Source organism: Lygodium microphyllum, chromosome 9 (assembly GCF_053477565.2).
Source record: "Lygodium microphyllum isolate KBCC chromosome 9, Lygodium_microphyllum_v1.1.10, whole genome shotgun sequence".
Taxonomy (NCBI): Eukaryota; Viridiplantae; Streptophyta; class Polypodiopsida; order Schizaeales; family Lygodiaceae; genus Lygodium; species Lygodium microphyllum.
Window position 1 is genome coordinate 146,377,925 of NC_141143.1, and position 21,726 is coordinate 146,399,650.

The 21,726-nt window shown below is 43.3% G+C and overlaps 1 protein-coding gene across 3 annotated transcripts in view; it reads left to right on the forward strand.

Moving 5' to 3' along the window:
* The window catches only part of LOC148031680 (CRAL-TRIO domain-containing protein YKL091C-like), a 96,355-nt gene extending 75,101 nt beyond the window's left edge, over positions 1 to 21,254 (forward strand). For 2 of the 3 annotated variants that reach the window (XM_087685254.1, XM_087685255.1), the window contains 6 exons: positions 18,883 to 18,936; positions 19,481 to 19,540; positions 19,657 to 19,752; positions 20,023 to 20,124; positions 20,393 to 20,473; positions 20,609 to 21,254. In XM_087685254.1, coding sequence (XP_087541380.1) covers positions 18,883 to 18,936; positions 19,481 to 19,540; positions 19,657 to 19,752; positions 20,023 to 20,124; positions 20,393 to 20,473; positions 20,609 to 20,932 — 717 coding nt within the window. In that variant the 3' untranslated portion in view covers positions 20,933 to 21,254. Of the gene's footprint in view, positions 1 to 13,268; positions 13,758 to 18,882; positions 18,937 to 19,480; positions 19,541 to 19,656; positions 19,753 to 20,022; positions 20,125 to 20,392; positions 20,474 to 20,608 lie in introns of those variants that run through there. The other variant, XM_087685256.1, reaches the window with a different exon arrangement.
* The last annotated feature ends 472 nt before the right edge of the window (positions 21,255 to 21,726 follow it).

Consider the following 21,726-nt stretch of genomic DNA (forward strand, 5'->3'; position numbering starts at 1 on the left):
GATATTTCAAAAGATGAAGTAAAAGAAGTGCTATCCTATCTACCCAAAAGGATAAGCCCAGGCTCGAATGGGCTTCCTAATGAGCTGTTTTCAGCTAATGTGCAGCAGCTTAAAGACCCATTGACTCGCCTATGTCATCAAGTGTGGAACTCTGGTATCATGCCATTCGATTGGAAGATTACTGTCATTCGGTTGTTGCCCAAGGTTTCCTCCCCAACCTCTTTGAAACAATGGAGACCTATTTCCGTTATGGGTTCGTTATATAAAATCTTCTCCAAAATCATTGCCAATAGATTGCACAAAGTTTTTCTGCATGTGGATAAAGTGGTTTATCCACGCCAATATGGTTTCATTAAAGATCGGAATATCATGCACAACATCTTGAATGTTGAACATGGAATTGACTATGCTAAAGCTTCAGGACAACAAGTAGTTATGCTTCAGCTCGATTTTGAGAAGGCTTTTGATCATGTTAGTTGGCCTTTTTTGCGGCATGGTTTCTCTTGTTGACACTATTGGTCAGGGAGCTGTGGCTCGTATTGCTCTTAATGGAGGGATCACGGAAGAAATTGCCATATCTCGATCTCTTAGGTAAGGCTGCCCTCTCAGCCCTGTGCTGTTTGCTTTGGTCACTCACCCAATAGTCTCATTGTTGGATAAGTTGGCTGATCAATGTGAGATAGTTGGCTTGACTCTTCCGAGTGATACTTAACTTGTGGGTCAATCTTTGGCAAATGCTTCTTTTATGTTCCTTAAGGCTGATCGCACTAATGTTAATGGGGCAATGGTGGCATGGAATCTTTTTGCTTTGGTATCTGGTCTTCATATTAACACGCAGAAATCTACACTTCTCTCCTGTATGGAGACTGGTTTGCAGACCTTGGGTTGGCATGGAATTGTAATCCCAAAGGGAAATATAACCAGACACTTGGGATATCCTATCGGTGTGGAGGTAGCACCTCGGGCCTTACTGGATTGGATGGCCTCTTAGATTCATGACAAGTTTATGCCTTTACATGTTAGACTGAAAACTGTTCAAAGTATTATCATCAGTATGATATCGTTCTTTTTGCCACTGCTTCCTTGGACTAAGAAGTCCCTTTTGGAACTATGTCAGCCTATCAGGTTTATGTTGTGGAAAAATAAGAGAAACCGGTTGGGTTAGGTTTGGATTTCATGCCAGCATGTGACTACGCCTAAACAAATTGGGAAAGCAGCTTTGTTGGATGTTAATTTGCATATGATAGCCTTGAGGTTGGCCCTTTTGCAGGAGTTATGTGTACATAGTACTCCATCCTTGGTCGAACATTGCAAAATTTTTCATTGAAAAGACTGGTATCTCTCATGGTAACATGGTTATTCGTGCCTCCGGGTGGCATGTGCTCAACTCCTCGAGGCCAATTAAGACCACCCAATCTTTTCTCCTTTCTCATTTGATTGCATCCTGGAAGGCGATCTTACGTTTTTCAGTTTGGTGCCCTCCCCAGATTTGCAAGGAGGAAAATTCTCTGCAAGGGGAGGTCTTGGCCTCCTCTAGGTTGTTGGATTGGTTGGACAAACATTTTCGTAGACTTAAGTTTAATTGTGGCTCATTTGGGGTTTCAGACAGTTTTTGATGGTGTTATTCTTGGGCCTTCTCGTCTTTACTCTTTTCGGCGTATTCATCAACACTTTCGGGTACCCCGTGGATATTGTGACATCTGGTCATCCATATAGGTCAAACTTTAGAGGTTCTCTCCTTTACCAATGCTACAACCGTTGTATCAATGGCGTGACTGGAAGTTTGTGATTACGGATGATTTCGAGAAGAGATCTGCTAACTAGATATGGGACACTACAAAGGTGAATAAATTATGGCATATTAGGGATGGCAAAAAGAAGTGGCAGGAAAGATTCATTCAGCTTTGGAAGTCTAAGGTTCCCTATCAAGGGAAAGTCTTCTTGTGGAGACTGCTAATCGGTGGTGTTCCAACTAGAGAGGTGCTGTATGCTCGGAAGATCTTTGCTGGTGGTTGTGTATTCTGCACCACATGTGATGAAACATTGCTTCATCTTTTTGCCTCTTGTCCAGTTGCGCGACAGATCTGGTGTTTTATTTCTCGCGTGTGGCTTTCGACGACTCAGCTATGGATAACAGCCCCGTGATGGATTATGGGAAAGCTGCCCTTCATGCCTTCTTTGCATTCTGATTATTCCTGCCTGTTCCAATTCGTTAGATGGACTGCCTTGCAAATGGCGTGATTGGAAGTTTGTGATTACGGATGATTTCGAGAAGAGATCTGCTAACTAGATATGGGACACTACAAAGGTGAATAAGTTATGGCATATTAGGGATGGCAAAAAGAAGTGGTAGGAAAGATTCATTCAGCTTTGGAAGTCTAAGGTTCCCTATCAAGGGAAAGTCTTCTTGTGGAGACTGCTAATCGGTGGTGTTCCAACTAGAGAGGTGCTGTATGCTCGGAAGATCTCTGCTGGTGGTTGTGTATTCTGCACCACATGTGATGAAACATTGCTTCATCTTTTTGCCTCTTGTCTAGTTGCGCGACAGATCTGGTGTTTTATTCCTCGCGTGTGGCTCTCGACGACTCAGCTATGGATAACAGCCCCGTGATGGATTATGGGAAAGCTGCCCTTCATGCCTTCTTTGCATTCTGATTATTCCTGCCTGTTCCAATTCGTTAGATGGACTGCCTTGTGGTATATTTGGCGTACTTGGAATGGCTTTATTTTTGATTTGGTCTTGGGCATCCATGGTCATGTGGCTCGTATTCGAGGTTTAGAGCTATGACCTGATTCTTCCTGACATTGCTGCCCCTTGGCTGGCTATTGTTCGCTCTACGCTAGAAGTGTGATTTTCTCTTTATGATAAAGTCTTGATAGTCTTTTGTCACTTTCTTTGAGGACCTGATGGTTTGATGTAACAGAATGTAGAGAGAGAGAGAGAGAGAGAGAGAGAGAGAGAGAGGGGACTTGTTTCCCTGGCATATGGCAATTTCCTCTGGGTCTTTGCCATGACTTATGTAACTTTTTTGTGGCTTAGTATTGGGATTTCACACACGTTGGCTTAGAGCCCTCATGTATCTTGTAATCATGTAAACTTGTACATTTTTTTCCGTAATTAATACAATTACCTTTTACGGAGAGAGAGAGAGAGAGAGAGAGAGAGAGAGAGAGAGAGAGAGAGAGAGAGAGAGAGAGAGAGTCGCGGTGCCACCCTTGCCAGTCGCAATGTGCTAATATCGTTTCATATAGCTAGGAGGCTCTTCCAGATCCCTCGTGGATATAGGCATTTATGGGAACAGCTTTTGATGGTGCTCCAGAGCAAACAACCCTTTCTTGCCCTTGCTTCGGTTCATCCCTGGCAGGATTGGGACTTCGAAGGCCGGCTGAATTTAAGCAAAGCTTCTGCTAACCAGGTGTATCATCTTCTGATTTAAGATCATCAATGCCTGGTTACTAAAGCAAATACTCTATGGGGATTGCGTAAATCCCGGTCATGGTGGAGGGCAACTGTGATGGAGGGTTGGTTGAACAAGACACCCTTCAAATATAAGGTCTTTCTTTGGAAAGTGATGATTGGTGGTCTTCCGCTTGCTTCAGCTCTTTCCAAGCGACGAATCTCCAACGGCAATTGTTTCTTTTGCACCACTATTGTGGAATCCGCCCGACACCGATTTATTTCTTGCCCCATTGCTAAGAAAGTCTGGTTATTCTTGTCAGCCGTTTGGCGAGCGGTGGTTGGTTTCTCACTACGCCCCTTTGATTGGGTTTTTGGGCAGCCCAAATACCCCACTCCGGCACAGCCACATATAAAGCTCGTGGATCACTTTCTTCGATATTGGGGCTGTTGGAATAACTGGACCATTCAGAATGCTTTTCTTTTTGATTCCGCTTATAATGTGCAGCGGTATATTGCTAGGCTTAAGGGCCCCTTGTATTGGCAGCTAGATCTTCTCCAACATTCTGACATGCTCTCTAGGGAGGACTTACGTCCTTGGCATATGGCAATTTCCTCCGCGTCTTTGCCATGACTTTGTATCTAGTAATAGTGGAACCTCTTCACATGATGGCTTAGTGTCATCATGTATCTTGTAATCAAGTAATCTTGTATGTTTTTCGTAATTAATACAATTACCTTTTACGGAGAGAGAGAGAGAGAGAGAGAGAGAGAGAGAGAGAGAGAGAGAGAGAGAGAGAGAGAGAGAGAGAGAGATGGTGAACTTTGGTGCGTGCGTCCAATGTTCTGTGCCGAATCCACTGTTCTTGCTAAAAGCGAACTATAGAAGTGCAGTCACGCTATATTGAAGATGAACATCCAGTGCGTAAGCAGATCAATCGTTCGGTGGGGTGTGTTTACCCAATTGGGTGAGCACTCGTCTGCACTCGAGGAATGTGGTCCCTGGGCATCGCCTCGTGGTAGCATTCTTCGACGAGGCGATGCCGAGGTACTTGCGAGCATTATATGCGTGATCCCTACCCTCTGCAGGTAGGGAGATGACGATATCCTCCCTTTGCGATCTTGTGCGCAAGCTCGTATTCGTACCAATGATGGTAGCGCCTCGCTCAAGCAAGCGAATGCTGTCGGGAGGCAGCGTTTGCTTGAGTGCGGCAGGACACCTCCTTCGAGCCGACGCCTGACCTTAGGGTATGGCATCCCTCTGAGAGAACCTGTTGGGATCGACGGTTTTAGTTGGTGAGAGTCCAGCACTACCTGGATCCTTGAACCAGGGTGCTAGGTATCTACCCATGCCCCTTCCAATGGGAGGAGTCTTCTAGGGACCTTGGTCCTAAAGGAAGTAGCGAAATCATAAGCTTGTAGCACAGGGTTCCGCCTTTGAGTTTGATTAGGCACCCGGCTCAAAAAACAAAAGAAAATACATTCGATCTTTAGTTGCTGCTGGGAAGAGAGGATCTGCGCTGATTGTCAGATCCAACGGGGACTGGCAGCGATGCCCTTTTGTCCCTTTGTCGCCTGGGCATGTGGGCGCTAGTGCTATCTAGGCTGCGTCTAGGCTTCCTTGCTGGTGGGTGGATTAGATTGAGCTAGAATCTCCCATGTTGACCTCCTGTCCCAGATCCTTTGGTCACGTTGCACATGCAGACTAATCTTTCGTGTGCCCTTCTTTTCCTCTTGTGGGGGCCCAACTATCAAACAAAGAGACTTAGACGGTGTGAGAGAGAGAGAGAGAGTAGACTTGTGGTTTGCCAGCTTGCAACAGGGGTCACAAAGAAGTTCGTGCTTAGCATCTAGTTATGTGATGGATAATCTGCAGGTGACAAATGGGATTGATATGGCCTTTCTCGACTGGCATCTAGTTCTACTAGATTTGGACAGTGATTCATTGGTTGAGGATTTCGGGCTGTTGACCAATGGGGATGAGACAAGTAAACTTCAGAAGATGTCGGTTGAAGAACCGGTATGATGCCCCCCAAGTTTGCCTCAACCAGTGGTTCATGCTTCTGGTTTACAACCCGATGGGTCTCTTCAGTTCGTGCTGGCCATTGCCAATCATCTCATGTCAGATTATGTCCATGCTAATGACAGTAAAGCTAACTCTTTACCGGATGGGGATCATGTAGTTGTAGTCATGGGAACAGAACTGGTCCTATAGGAGATTGTTGCTTTCCATGAGAGGGCAGCCATCTTTTACTGTAGAGGAAGGACTCCCTTGATCACCAGGATTTGTATTGGCTGCAGTCCATGCTTGTAAGTGTTGAAGAGTGCCAAGAGGATGCTTTAGGGCATGTGCATGCTCCTTTTATTGAAGAGATTTATGATGGTCCGAAGGGGTTTTTTGAGGTGCTTTTTCGCTCCTCAAAAGTGCGGACTTTCATTATGCAGCGCATTCCTTTGTTTTTGGATGGGCAACTTGTTCACATGGTCCCTTGGAGGCCCATGGCTGAGTTTCAGGAGGTGTTGAGGCAGGTATGCCCAATTTGGGTGGAGGTGGTTGATTTTCCCACGTGTCGTTGGAGACTGCTCTTGTTGGTTTTTGAGAACCCTTGGTGAGGTGTTAGTGGAGCCTCGGCTGGCTTCCTGCAATAGGAACAGGGCATGCATGCTTTGGGATACAGGGAAACCTCGCCCGACCCAAATTCGTTTTGAGGTTCAAGGATTGCAAACTTTGGTTTATGAGTTGAAATGGGGGTGCTTTTGCTGGACACTGTTTTAGATGTGGTCAATTGGGCTATTTCATTTCAGAATGTGATAAAAATCTTGAGGTTTTGCAGCGAACTATAGGATCCAGACATGGATATGCAAGACCACCATCCTTAGCACATACTTCAGAAGCCACAAGTTGATCTTGAGATGCTTCCCCAACATGGTTGTGATGAAGGTATGATGGAGGTTTCTCAAGTGGGACTTGAGGGTACTTTGCTTGCGGTTGACCAGAATGTGTCTCCTCGGGAAGATTTGTGGGTCTCAATAGCTAGACGTAATGCCAGACAAGCTTCTCGTTCGACTCCTGCCCACCCACCGCCACACCCCATCACTTAGACCTTTCAATGCAGAGGTAAGGGGTTTTACATGAACCCTTAATCTTCACGTGCTCCAGTGGGGGAAGATAAAAGTAATTTTCGATTCTGCTTTGCGCTTCGATGCGCGGGGGAGGCTTGTGTCTCCTAGGGATGTTTTTCGTCCATAGCAACAACTGTTTCCTTCTCGTGCTTCGATTCTGGTTTCGAGAGGGTTGACCTTGTAGATGTAATCCGAAGTGAGATGGAAAGATTCTAGGCAGCTAAAGCTATAGATGTAAAAGGAAAAGGAAAAGCGGTGGGCCAGTTGTTTTTTTCATTTCTAATTTATTATGAGAATTGCGTTGTAGAATGTGAAAGGTATCTCTTTGGGCAGCAAGCAGTATCGGTTGAGGAAAGTTGTCTTTGCTAGAAATTGGGATGTATTTTGTGATATGGAACATAAACAACATGCTTTGGTTGGATCTTCTCATGTTTATAAGGATTATGTTGTTTTTTTTAGTGGTTGAGGTACATATGAATCTGGAGTTATGTTGGCTGTCAAATCCTTCTTGCAACCATCGCTGGTTTCTCAGGACCCTCAAGGTCGATTTGTGAGTCTGGAAATACTTTATGAGGGAGAGGTTTTGTGGTTGGTGGGCGTGTATGCTCCTTGTACTGCAAGGGAACGTCGTCAACTTTGGGATGACTTGCACTGGCTTGCCATGGCTCGTCAAGATTTTGTCATGGGTGACTTTAATGCATGTGTATTTGGGGATCAGGCGACTTCTCCGCACTCAGTCATGGGTGGTCTAGAGCGATAGGCTTGGGATGCCCTTGTAGCTCAGCCTTTGAAGTAGGACATGTGGTCCTGGATGTATCCATCACAATCTGGTTATACCTATGGTTCTTTGCAGCATTCTAACACCTGGGCTAGATTGGATCGGATATATATTTGTTAGAGTGATTCCTTTCTCTGCGCAGTTATTGACATGTGGGTGGAACAACACCATGTCTTATAAGATCACTACCCTTTGGTCTTGGAAATGACCCATAGACATGTTCATGTATTTAAGGCTCTTCTTATTCTGTTGCCTCTTTGTTTTAATCGATCTTTTCTGTAGCAGAATCAGTTTTTGGAATGTGCTCAGCAATTGATTGTTTCTTTTAGCTTGAAGGTCCTATTTGGAGGGAGGGACGCACAGGCTGTTTTTAGGGAAAATGCGTGAGAATTAACTGGTAAGTATGGTAGTCAACATGCTTCCTCTTTACGAGCTGAATTGCAGAATGCCCAATCTTATTGGCCCACTCCTTGTCTCTGAGTCAATTGGGGGATTCTAATGATGACTTGCTCACATGCATTGAATGGTTGAAAGGCAGGGTTCATTCTCTTCACGAAGAGGAATATGCAAAATACAAATTGCTGGCCAGAGCTGAAGCTTTATACCATAATAACTATCAATCCCATCAAATCTTTGCTCGTCTACACTAGAAATATGCCCAAGAAAATATGGTGCGTTCAATGGATGAACAAGGTGTTATGGTGACAGATCTTGCCTCCATCATTCGGATGTGTGTTGACTTTTATAAGTCCTTGCTAGGTCCGAAAGAGTTTTTTTTTAATGTTGTTCACTTTGCTCGCTGATATATTTGTTACTTGGTTAGTAATGAGGTCAAACGAAAATGGGTGATTTAATTGAGGTTGCTATTTCAGAAGATGGGAGTGGAAGAAGTGCTATCCCACCTGTCCTGAAGGAAAAGTCTTGGCTGGGATGGGTTTCCTAATGAGTTGTTTTTAGCTCATGTGGAGCAGCTTAAAGACCCATTGACTCGCCTGTCAGCAAGTGTGGAATTCTGGTATGATACCTATAGATTGGAAGATAGCTTGCCCAAGGTTTCCTCTCCAACCTCTTTGAAACAATGGAGACCCATTTCTATTATGGGTTCGTTATATAAAATCTTCTCCAAAATCATTGTCAACAGATTGGAGAAAGTTTTTCCGCACCTGGTTATCCATGTCATCATGGTTTCATTAAAGGTCGGAATATAATGCATAACATTTTGAATGTTCAAGTGAGAATTGACTATGCTAAAGCTTTAGGCCAGCAAGTAGTTATGCTTCAGCTTGATATTGAGAAGACATTTGAACATGTTAGCTGGTCTTTTTTACGGTCATTGTTGTCTACAATGAGATTTGGTCCTCACATAGTTTCTCTTGTTGATATGGCTCGTATTGCTCTTAATGGAGTGATCACGGAGGAAATTGCCTTATCTTGCTCTCTTAGGCAAGGTTGCTCTCTCAGCCCTTTGCTGTTCGCTTTGGTCACTCACCTGATGCTCTCATTGTTGGATAAGTTGGCTGATCAAGGCGAGATAGTTGGCTTTTCACTTCCTAGTGGTACTCAACTTGTGGGTCAATCTTTGGCAGATGATTCTTTTATGTTCCTTAAGGCTGATCGCACTAATGTTAATTGGGCAATGGTGGCGTGGAATTATTTTGCTTTGGCATCGAGTCTTCATATTAATACTAAAAAATCTACATTACTCTCCTGTACGGAGATTGATTTGTAGGCCTTGGAATGGCATGGAATTGTGATCTCAAAGGGAAATATAACTTGACACTTGGGTTTTTCTATCGGTGTGGAGGTAGCACCCTGGGCCTCATTGGATTGGATGGCCTCCAGGATTCATGACAGGTTCATGTACTGGAAATCTCAAGGTTAGCCTTTACATGTTAGACTGAAAGTTGCTCAATGTATTATGATTAGTATGATATCGTTCTTTCCGCCATTGCTTCCCTGGACTAAGAAGTCCCTTTTGGAATTGGTTGAGCCTATCAGATTCATGTTGTGAAAAAAGAAAGGCAATCATTTGGGACAGGTCTAGATTTCGTGCCAGCATGTGACTACGCCTAAACGGATGGGGGGTGCAACTTTGTTGGATGTTAATTTGCATATGATAGCCTTGAGGTTGGTCCATCTTGCAAGCTTTATGTATACAGAGTCATCCTTGATCAGAGATTGCTAGATTTTTCATTGAGAAGACTGGCATCTCTCATGGTAAGATAGACCTGCACAAAGTAGGTTCACTCCAGGTGCTCTCAAAACATCCCTAATCTTCCTTACTCCAGGTGTAACAATAGAAGGAATACCCAACTCATCATCAATGCTGTGTTCTGAGCCACTGGATTCACCATCCACATAAGAGTGACCTGCATTCACATCAAACATGGGCTGATCTACCTTCTGTTTTCCTTTTCGTGAAACCTGCATACTACTATCTGCATTGTTTTGAGGAGATTCTCCTGATCTCAATCTGCCTGTCCATGGCGAAGAATGTGAACCACTGCTAGGCGACACTCCAGGTCCACTAATATTTTGTGACTGCTGCTGTGAATTCTATGCAGCATTACCATTTTGTGCATCTACATCATCAATCACTTTCCTTTGCCAATGCTACAGCCATTGTATCCATGGTGTGACTGGATGTTTGTGCTTCCGAATGATTTCGAGAAGAGGTTTGCTTACGAGATATATCATCTGATGGTGGAGGCCAATAGATGGGTCACTTCAAAGGTGAATAAATTATGGCATATTAGGGATGGCAAAAAGAAGTGGCAGGAAAGATTCATTCAGCTTTGGAAGTCTAAGGTTCCCTATCAAGGTAAGTCTTCTTGTGGAGATTGCTAATTGGTGGTCTTCCAACTGGAGAGGTGTTGTGTGCTTGAAAGATCTCTGCTGGTCGTTGTGTATTCTGCACTACATGTGATGAAACATTGCTTCATCTTTTTGTCTCTTGCTCGGTTGCACGACAGATCTGGAGTTTTATATCTTGCGTGTGATTCTTGGTGACTCAGCTCCGGATAACAGCCCATTCATGGATTATGGGAAAGCTGCCCTTTCTGCCTTCTTTGCATTCTGATTATTTTTGACTTTTTCATTTCCTTAGATGGACTGCCCTGTGGCATATTTGGCGTACTCGGAATGCCTTTATTTTTGATTCGGTTTCGGGCATCCATGGTCATGTGGCCCGTGTTCGTGGTTTAGTGCTATGGCAGATTTCTTCTATGATATCAGCTGACTTGGTTCTTTTTGACATTGCTACTCCTTGGCTGGATATTGTTCGCTCTACTGAAGCTGTCCTTTCTGTGTGATTTTTTCTGTGTTAAAGTCTTGATAGTCTTTCATCAGTTTCTTGGATGACCTGATGGTGTGATGTAACGGAAAGTAAGAGATATAGAGAGAATGCTGACCTGATGGTCTGATGTAAATATTTACTACTTAATTCAATTATCTTCACAAAAAAAAGAGAGATTGGCTTGCCTAAAGTGCAACAACACTTAGGGTCTCCATAAAGGTAAAACTTCGTGGAAATCTATGGTGATGATAGGCTGGCTCAACAAATTGCCATTCAAATACAAGGTCTTCCTCTGGCAAATGGGTGGTCTTCCTTTTGCATTTGCACTTTGCAAAGATCATATTTCAAGTTTCTTTTGTATGACATGTGTGGAAACTTTGCGTCATTGGTTCCTTTCCTATCCAATGTGGAGGAGAGTTTGGTTGCTGTTTTCTGCCATCTGGTCTTGAGTGGTAGGGCTGTCAATGCTTCCAAAGGACTCGATCTTTGAACATCCCAAGTTTTGGGATCATGTGCAGCCGGAGAGCTGGCAGATATTCTCCCTTGACAGGATTTGCTTTCTTCGCACATTGCAGTTCCTTGGGCTCCCCTATCAGTCATATAGTCCCTTTGTACTTTTGGTTATGCTGTCTCTTTGTACTTTCGGTTATGGTTTCTTTTTGAGATTATGTTTTGGCAAGTAATACAATTATCCTTAACGGAGAGAGAGAGAGAGAGAGAGAGAGAGAGAGAGAGAGAGAGAGAGAGACCTTGCTTGGTGTTTGCCATCAGCCATCGAAGCTCCGTGCAAGGACTGGCAGCCCGAGGCCTGGAAATTCAATCTTGATTAGGGTGCAATATTGGGATTGAAGTCCTGTGTGCACTGTGGATTAGCTGTGGCCATCTCAATTGCAAAAACGTCAGACTGATCAGCTCTGCCGTTCACCTTCAAGCTCCTGTGGGATCTTGTGCCCTCTGCACAGGGTGTCATGTTGCAACCTTGCGATCTGGTGGCAGGGAGAGAAGGTGATGGGCGCTGTTCAGGTGACGACCTGCAGATAGATTGAAGGGCAGAGCTGCGCAGCCCTAAACAGCACTGCTGTTCTCAGTTCTGATGTGCAGGTTTCTGACATAGTAGATAGAGATCTGTGGTTCAGCTGATGTGCGACCTCAGCAGTGAGAGAGAGGCACACATAGATTGAGTTGAGAGAGAGAGAGAGAGAGAGAGAGAGAGAGAGAGAGAGAGAGAGAGAGAGATTTCTGCACAGCACTCAAAGGTTGAGTTTTGATACGGTGAATATGCAGGTGTCAAATGGTATTGATGTGGTTGAGGATTTTGGGCAATTGATGGAAGGGGATGAGATGGGAAAATGCTGTAAGATGTCCTTTGATGAACTTGTTTTACGTGCTTCGAATTTGCCTAAGCAAGATGTTCATGTTTCTTGCTCACAGACTCATGGGTCTCTTCGGTTTATGCTTGCCACTGCCAACAATCTTATGTTGGATTATGTTCATGCCAATGAGGGTAAAGCGAGCTCTTTACCGGAAGGGGATCAAGTGGTTGCTGTCATGGGGACTGACCTTGTTTTACATTAGATTGCTGCTTTCCATGAGAGGGCAGCCATCTTTTATTTTACGGGAAGGATTACTTTGATTACTAGGATTCATGCTTGGCTGCAGACCATGCTTGTTAGTGTTGATGCGCGTCAAGATGATGTTTTAGGGCAAGTACATGCCCCTCTTGTTGAAGAGATTTACAATGGATCGAGAGGGTTTTTCGAAGTCCTTTTTTGTACCCTTGATGTGCGTGCTCGCATTATGCAATGCATTTCTTTGTTCATGGATGGTTAGCTGGTACATATGGTCCCATGGAGGCCTATGGCTGAGTTTCAAGAGGTGCTTACGCAAGCATGCCCAATCTGGGTGGAGGTGGTTGATTTTCCTGCACATCTTTCGGGACTTGTTCCTTTGGTTTTAAAAACCCTTAGTGAGGTGTTAGTAGAGCCCCGGTTGGCCCCCTGCGATAGGAACAAGGCTTGTGTGTTGTGGGACACAGGGAAACCTTGGCCATCAAAATTCATTTTGAGGTCCTTGGGTTGTGAACATTGGTTTTTGAGCTTAAATGGGGCACATTTGTTGGACATTGTTTTAGATGTGGCCAATTGGGCCATTTTATTTTCAAATGTGATTGAAGCCATGAGGTATTGTGGCATTCTTATGATCCTGACATGGGTATGCAAGAGCATGATACCTAGCAGATGGCTTAGTAGCAAGATGTTGCTGCTGTGCTTCTTGCCTTGCATGGACATGATGATGGAAATAAGGATGTCTCCCAAGTTGGTATTGAGCATGCATCGCATTCGGTTAGTCGGAATTCACCTCCTCAGGATGATTGTTAGGTCATTGTGGTTAGACGTAATGCTAGACAAGAATCTTGTTGACTCCTGCTCATCCATCTCCTCACCCTATTACTCAGACTTTTCAATGTAGAGGTAAGGCATTTTATACGAAACCTCAAATCTTCACGTGTACTTGCAATTGCTATGGATGGTAAAAGGGATTTTGATTCTGCTTTGCGCTTTGAGGTGCATGGGAGGATTATGCCTCTTGGGGATGTTTTTTGTTCTCAACAATAGTAAGTTTTCTTATGCTTTAATTGCTATTTTTGTAGAGGGGTGGTGGTGGGGGCTCCACATCCGCATCTGGCTCCGGTAAAAGACAAAGAGTGGAGGCTCATGTGGTGCCGGAGAGACAATCCTCTCTCCCAAGCACCTCGTCATGTGCATGGATCGATTGCCTTTCTTAGAGAAAGGCAACGACTTGCGGACATTGCGGTGCACGTACGGTGATTGAGTGCAATCTGGAATTCAATGTCCTAAAGCAAGAGCAATGGAAGAAGATGGTAAAAGCCATTGCCAATGTGGATCCATGTGAAGGATGGACCGGTGTCACATACAATGACATGAGGACGAGAAAGATTGATGAAGAGAGGGGCCTCATGGATAAAACATGGTTGCTCCATTCTCACCGAGGGATGGAGTGATCGTAAGAAACGAGGCATTATCAACATACTCGTCTCATGTCCTCTCGGCACTTACTTTTTGCGGGTCGTAGATATTAGCAAGAGGGGGAGAAAAACGACGGGCGCATTCATCTATTGCCACATTCGACAAGCTATCATTGAGGTATACATTGCAATTTGCGTTTTAAATTTGTTTCACTTTCTTTCATTATGATAATATCATGATTCATAATTGAAATTTGATTTATATATAACTTGTAATTTGTAAATTGTGGTTGTAGGTAGTCCCCTCAAATGTAGTGCAAGTTGTTACCGACAATGCATCGAATTGTCGGCGCATGGGCCGTTTGCTTGAGGCCGAGTTCTCTACCATTGTGTGGACTCCATGTGCAAGTCATTGTTTGGACTTGCTCATGGAGGATATTGGGAAGCTCAAGTGGTGTAGAGGGTGGTCCACAAAGCTACATTAATTGTCACGTTTTTCACGGTAAAGGTAAAGATGCTTTTAATGTATCGTAATCATAGCACACTTGAGTTGAAGAAGCCTTCTTCAACTCGCTTTGCTTACATGTGGTTATTGCTGGAGCGCCTTTATGAGGTGCGGTCCGCCTTGCGCCAGACAGAAGTGTCTACTCTATGGAATGAGTATGAGATAGAGGAGGCCAAAGTCATGCAGTGCTTGTGTCTTAATGAGCAGTTTTGGCAAAAAATCCATGCCGTTGTGATTGTCGTGACTCTCTTTTATAGGGTGTTACATATGAGTGATTGCGAGGGATCCATCATGGGCCTTCTTGTTCACTTCTTTAGAGAGGCATTGGTGGAGACACGTGCTTGTACAGTGGTCATTGAGACACAGCGTGCACATGTTTTAGAGATAGCAGCGAGGAGATGGGCATGGATGCATAAGCCTATCCATGGTTTTACCGGATTGGTACATCTAGACTACAAGTCACCAACGGTCATGGATGATAGAGAGTTCCGTTCAGACCAGCTTGCTTATTTGACTCGTGTGGTCCCTGTTGATGACCACAATGCAGTGCTAGAGAAGCTAGGATGCTATGCAGATCAAAGAGGGCATGTGGCTTTTGCTTCTCCCACTTGTTGGAGGAGAGGGTCACTTGTGAAGCCTTTATGTTGGTGGCAAAACTTTGGATACGCACTAGAGACCCTTCACCTCTTAGCGATGAGGGTCCTTGCCCAAGATTGCTCTTCGGGTGCATGTGAGAGAAACTAGAGTGCCTATTCTCTCATTCACACAAAGATTCGGAATCGGCTTAGCACACGACAGTTAGAGCGGCTAGTCTATTGCCGCACTAACTTACGCATGGTGAGGGCTATGATGAGCATGGATAGTCCGAAGCACGTAAAGTTTAAACACTTAACGATAACCTTTAAAATTTATTGTTTTAACTTTTGAACTTTGAACTTTGAAGTTTAAACTTTATACTTTACAATTTAGACTTTAGCATTTAGTATTTACAATGAATCATGATCAATCTTACGTGCATCACTGCATTGTGTAGCTAAATGTTGATATATTCAAGTTGACAGGCGACACTCTTCCGAGTGTATATAAGGAGGTGGACGAGGAGGAGGAGATGATTTTTACACAGCTCTATAGAGAGCTTATAGCAGCAGATACTCGTGACACTCGTAGTTAGCGTGCTCGTGGGCAAGGAGTTGAAGTAGGTGGTAGCAGCGGCATGGTCATTCGACGCCCTCCATCATCGAGGAGGGGTGGTTCGAGTGGCTTGCAGACACATGTAAGGCGGGGCTCTAGTAGCTAACATCCTGTGCCTCATGATGACATCCCCCCCTTGCCTACATAGCCGCCACCTAGGAAGCCATCATTTGATGACGATGGTAACCTCATCAGTGAAGATGAGTATAAATCCGTCTCATCGTCGGATGCCGAGGAGTCATCTGCAAACTCTCTTGATGAGCACTCAGATTGTGCTGATGATGATGATGATAGTGATGCCTCATCATAGATTCATCATTCATATGACATATCACATAGGTTTTTTTTTGTATCAGATATACTAGACTGAAGTTGAATCGCATGTTTTGTGTAGCCCATGCGACCGCGATGGTCACCCTCATGTATTCATCTTATTCTGTAATGAAATGGCTATTTTCACTTTGAACATGTATTCTATGATCTATCATTTAATGATTTATGGTTTTTGTTATTCAAAAAATCATCTTAATTTTTTCGTACTAATATTGTACTGTACCTTTTAAAATTATAAGGTACCAATTAGTACCGTATTTTATCGTACCGTACCGTATCATACCTTTTGTACCTGACAACTATGTTGACCATTATAAATCTTGGTTGGGTCCACAGGAGATTCTTTTTGATGCTGTTCACTCAGCTCCTTGATACATTTGTGATTTGGTTAGTAATTAGGTTAAGCCTGAATGATTGATTTGATGAACAGTGATATCTCAGAGGCTGAAGTGGAGGATGTGCTGTCCCATTTTCTATAAAGGAAAAACCCTAGCTGGGATCGGCTTCCTAATGAGCTGTTTTCAGCCCATGTTGAGTGGCTCAAGGACCCATTAACTCGCCTGTGTCAGCAAGTCTAGAATTCTGGTAGGATGCCTTTCAACAGGAAGATTGCTGTGATTCGGTTATTGCCTAAGGTACCTTCTCTGACTTCTTTGAAACAATGGGGACCCATTTCTGTTATAAAATCTTCTCTAAAATCATTGCCAATAGATTCCAGAAAGTATTCCTGCACTTGGTTCATGCACGTCAATATGGTTTCATTAAGGGATAGAATATAATACATAACATTTTGATTGTTCAATTGGGTATTGATTATGCCAAAGTCTCAGGCCAACAGGTTGTTATGCTTCATCTTGATCTTGAAAAGGCATTTCGTCATGCCAGTTGGTCTTTCTTGCGGCAGCTGATGTCCACCATGGGATTTGGTTCTCGCATGACTTCTCTTGTTGATACCATTAGTTAGGGTGTTGTGGCTCGTATTGCACTTAATGAAGGGATCACATATGAAATTTCCTTGTCTTGGTCTCTTATGCAAGACTTCCCTCTCAGTCCTTTGCTATTTGCCTTGGTCACTCCTGATGCTCTTATGGTTGGATAAGTTGGCTGATCAAGGTGAGATTGTTGGTTTGTCTCTTCTCGATGGTGCCCAACTTTTGGGTCAATCTTTGGCTGATGATTCTTGTACGTTTCTTAAGGCTGATCACACTAATGTTAATCTGGCAATGGTTACGTGGAATCTCTTTGCTTTAGCTTCGGGACTGCATATTAATGCTCAAAAATCTACGTTGCTTTCTTGTATGGAGAGCCATTTGCAAGCTTTGGGTTCGCAAGGAGTCGTGATTTCTGAAGGAGATATTACCTAAGACTTGGGTTATCCTATTAGTGTGGATGTGGCCCCTCGTGCATGCTTGATTGGATGTCCATGTATTGGAAATCTCAAGGCTGGCCTCTTCATGTGAGACTTAAAGTTGTCAATGCATCTTGATCAGTATGGTCTTCTTTTTTTCTGCCATTACTTCCTTGGACTGAGAAGTCTCTTTTGGAGTTGGTTCAGTCTATCCGCTTCATGTTATGGAAAAAGAAAGAGAATTGTTTGGGCCAGGTGTAGATTTCCTGGCAACATATGACTACTCCTAAAAGGATGGGGGAGCAGCTTTATTAGATGTTAATTTGCATATGGTTCCTTTGAGACTAGCACTTTTGCAAGCACACTGTGTAGAGAGTCATCCCCGGTTAGATATTGCAAGATTTTTCATAGAAAAGATTGCTATCTCTCATGGTAGCAGGGTTATTCAAGTTTCTTGGTGGCATGTGCTTAACTCCATGAGGCCTATTAAGGTCTCCCAATCTTTTCCATTTTCTCATTTGATTGCATTCTAGTAGGAGATATTAAGTTTTGCAGTTTGGTGCCCTCTTGATCTTCATAAGGAGGAGAATTTGCTGCAAGGAGAAGTGTTGGCTACCTCTAGGTTGTTGGGTTGGCTTTATAAAGATTAGCAGTGAGATAAGTTTAATCGCATGGCTCGTTGGGGGTTGTAGACAGTCTATGATGGTGTCATTCTTTGGCAACCCCGACTTTATTTTTTCCGGCTATCATGACATTTGGTCGTCCATACAAAATAAGCTTCTGAGGTTCTCTTCTTTGCCTACTTTACAGCCATGGTGTCCCTGGCAAGATTGGATGTTTGTGCTTCTTGATGATTTCGAGAAAAGGTGAGCTAATAAGATGTATCATTAGATGGTCAACGCCAAGAGATGGGTCACTGGAAATGCTAATAAATTATGGTATATTCGGGATAGCAAAAGGAAGTGGCAGGAAAGTTTCATCCAACTCTAGAAGTCTAAGGTTCCTTATGAGGGTAAAGTGTTCATGTGGAGGTTGCTTATTGGGGGTCTTCCAACCTGGGATGTGTTGTGTGCTTGCAAGATCTCCCGTGGTGGTTGTGTATTTTGCACTACATGTGATGAAACATTGCTTTATCTCTTTGTCTCTTGCCCTATTGCTCGACAGATTTGGAGTTTTGTTTCCCGTGTGTGGTCCTTGGCGACTCAGCAGCTGATATCAGCTCGTTTGTGGATTATGGGAAGGATGACTTCTATGTCTACTTTGCAATCAGATTATTCTTGCCTCTTGCATTTCCTTAGATGGACAGCTCTGTGGCATGTTTGGCATACTAGGAATGCCTTTATTTTTGATTTGGCCTTGGGCATCCATGGTCATGTGGCCTATGTTCGTGGTTTAGTGATATGGCAGATCTCCTCTATGGTTTCTGCTGATCTGGTGGTTCTTGACATTGTTGCTTCCTGGCTGGATATTGTTCGCTCCACACCAGCTGTCCTTTCTGTGTGATATTTGCGTGTTCTTGGTAGCCTTTCGCCTTGATTTGTGTTCGTTCTGTTTTTCTTAGCTGACGTGATGTTCTGATGTAAATATTGCTAGTTAATTCAATTATCTGAGAGAGAGAGAGAGAGAGAGAGAGAGAGAGAGAGAGAGAGAGAGGTTTGTCACATTTTCATTAAAACGGTTTTCATGTTTGTACATCCCATAAACATGATATTTGGGAAGCCCTTGTCTTTCTTCTTCTACGCTTTATTAATTTGAAGAATCTGTTGAATCTTTCCATCTGGTTATATTTGTGAAATGAAATGCCTAAACTAAACTTTGAAGTATTGTTCATGGTGCATGTACACACGCAAATGAGAAGTGTCTTAATGAATCAAGGTAATATAAAGAGCATGAATTGAGGGCTAAAGCCTTGAAGGATTTATGCAGGGGCGCCCCATCTTTGCAGTAGGAGTAGGCCTTAGTGGCTTTGATAAAGCACCTGTAAGTGCCTATGTTACCCATCTCTCTCTATAATGAGCCTGTGAAGTTAACACTAATTAACAATAAATCCTCATTGAGTGTCTCATCTTCTTTTCTGTGTTTCATGTTATTGGTATATCAATTGTCTTAAAGGTCAGAATGCATTTAGCAATGGCAAGGTAGTTGATACCTTTTTCGAGATGAAGCTAGGATATGTAAAATGAATAGCAAGTTTAGTCAGACATTTTTCCTTGCATTGGTTCCCAAAATTGATCCTTGTATAGCTGTCTTGTGAAAATGGCCTTGCATTGCCATCATAGATAGAGTTTTGGAGTATGCAATGCATAATTAATTGGGCAAAACCTTGCATCAACAGTTAGAGAAAGAATCTTGTATGGTGGATCTTCTTTATGCTTCTACATATTACACAATGTAAGAAAAACGGTTCATAATCACCAGCAGCATGTTATCTTTTTTCACTCCAAATTTGAGAGACAGCTCTTGTTTTGTGCTGTGAACATGGGGCTACTGTTTACGTTTCTGATGGAGATTTCTTTGCAAGCAGATAGATAAATATGTCCAGTCACATATTCAGATCAATGAATACAGAGATCGAGTTTTACTTGTAAGTTAAACCTACCTGATGTTGTGTACCTGGGCTGGGGTGTTCAATTCCAAGCATTTGAGATTATTCACCTCATCTTTTAGATAATTATTCCATCTGTATGTTGAATATTTCAGCCACGATCGAGTAAGAAGAATGGCTACTTTATTGGATCATGTCTGAAGATACTTGATATGAGCAACCTTAAATTGTCTGCTCTAAATCGCATCAAGGTATGTGCCTATGGTCCTATGTTAAGATGGCAGTTGGGAGTTAGACCCAAGCAGGGTAATCTTGTGTGAACCTACAAGTCTTTCTGCCAGAGCATTACATTTCAGTGAAGTGCTGTAAGTTCAAGTTTTAAAAATATCCCTTGGTATGATTGCATTCCATATGAAATTGTTTCTTCACTTAAGAATCTTGCCGTTTTAAACAAAGCTGAGGCTAAGTTTTTTTGAATTCTGACCTATCACCAACTTCGGTTCACTGTCTGGCTTATGCAGATTCTGACGATCATATCAACAGTGGATGATCTTAATTACCCAGAAAAGACTGACGTGTACTACATTGTCAATGCACCTTACATCTTCTCAGCCTGCTGGAAGGTGCATCTCATGGTCTTTAATAATTATACTGATAATGAAGATGGCTATATATTAATATTGTCGATTGAAACACAAGAGAGAGAGAGAGAGAGAGAGAGGTCTTTGACCTGCTTTAGTTCGGCTCAGTTTGGTCTTAGTTCGAAGAGCCTTAGTGTCTGCTGGTGCTACGGCGTCTCTGTTGTGGATAGAGGTTTCATGTGACCAAAAACCTTCTCCAAAAAAGCTGGGTTTTCAACAATGATACTGAGCTTTAAAATTCTGGCCTCAGGTTGTGAAGCCTCTTTTGCAAGAACGGACCAAGCGGAAAGTGTGCGTTCTTCAAGGCTGTGGCAGGGATGAGCTTTTAAAGGTAAAGACTTCCAACAGTTCTAGGCTCTTTTTCTTGGCTGGATTTACTGATCTCTTCGACTCTGTCCAAGTTCACGCAGTCAGGGAGTTAATTGATTGCATTGGGCTGTTCTTAAGTGCTACCACATTCGCTCAGGTGATGGATGCTGATGTGCTGCCTCATTTTTGTAAATACGAGTCAAAGAGTTCAGGGTCTTCCAGAGGTGCAAGGTCGGTGGACTGTTTCTCTCCCCGTCACGCGTTTCATGAAGAAGTGTGGAACTACATCAAGCAGCAAGCTTACATGGCCAAGTGCGTGGGGCCAACCCCACAAAAATCATTGCATGTGGAAGTACCTGAAACAGATGAAGTGCACACCATTGAAACTGCTCTCGAGTCGGCCTTTGAGCGGCTGTCTGACGATGGCTGCACTGATGGGGCATCAACCAGCTTTTCGGGGCTACATCTGGATGACGATTGACCTCATTACAGTCGTTTGTTCATAGTAGTGAAGTGATTTGTAAGCAAAAAGTCCAGGATTTTTGCGAAGTAGCACGAAACTGTGATTTTATTGATTATATCCAGAATGACAGCCGAGGCTGTTTTTATTCTAATGAAGGCAAGCTTGTGCTCCTTCAGAAATTATTTTTGTATCATCTCCCAACAAGTCTTGTAATGTAAGAAAATTGTTCAGTGGACATGATTCAAGGTTAGCACATCACAGCTATTTTGCTAGCGTGTGGAGGACAGACACAGCTTTGGTTTAGTTTTTCATATCCGGTGAATGGAGTCTGTTTTTACTGCGTGTCATTTCACTTCCTTTTTCTTTTCGTTTGGAGCCTTTTTGAGGCAAGCAAAATTCGTGGCTGTGTTGGTAGTCACTAAGAAAGGCGCATTGCTTATCCATTCTAGAGCCGTATCGATCCTACCTAATAATGTATTGTTGTAGAGACGAAAGCTTATTGTTGAAATCTCCTGGACATTGCCCGCGAAGTAAGTATATGGACATTCCCTTCTTCCATGACTCGGGCAGGGAGCCTTCTTCCCAATCCCTACCCGCACTAGCTCTTCTTAAAATTCGAACACATCTACTACATGCCACTGTCACGTCCACAGAACTCTCCTTCACAGCTGTTTTGCTGCCCAGTGAAGTTCTTCCTCATCAAATTAAAGGTTGTTTCCAACATCAGATTGCGATTCCATGGTAATTTACAGGGTCAATGCAAGATTGTAGTCTCTACAATTTTTTTGAAAAGTCCCAACCGGCTGGAGGAG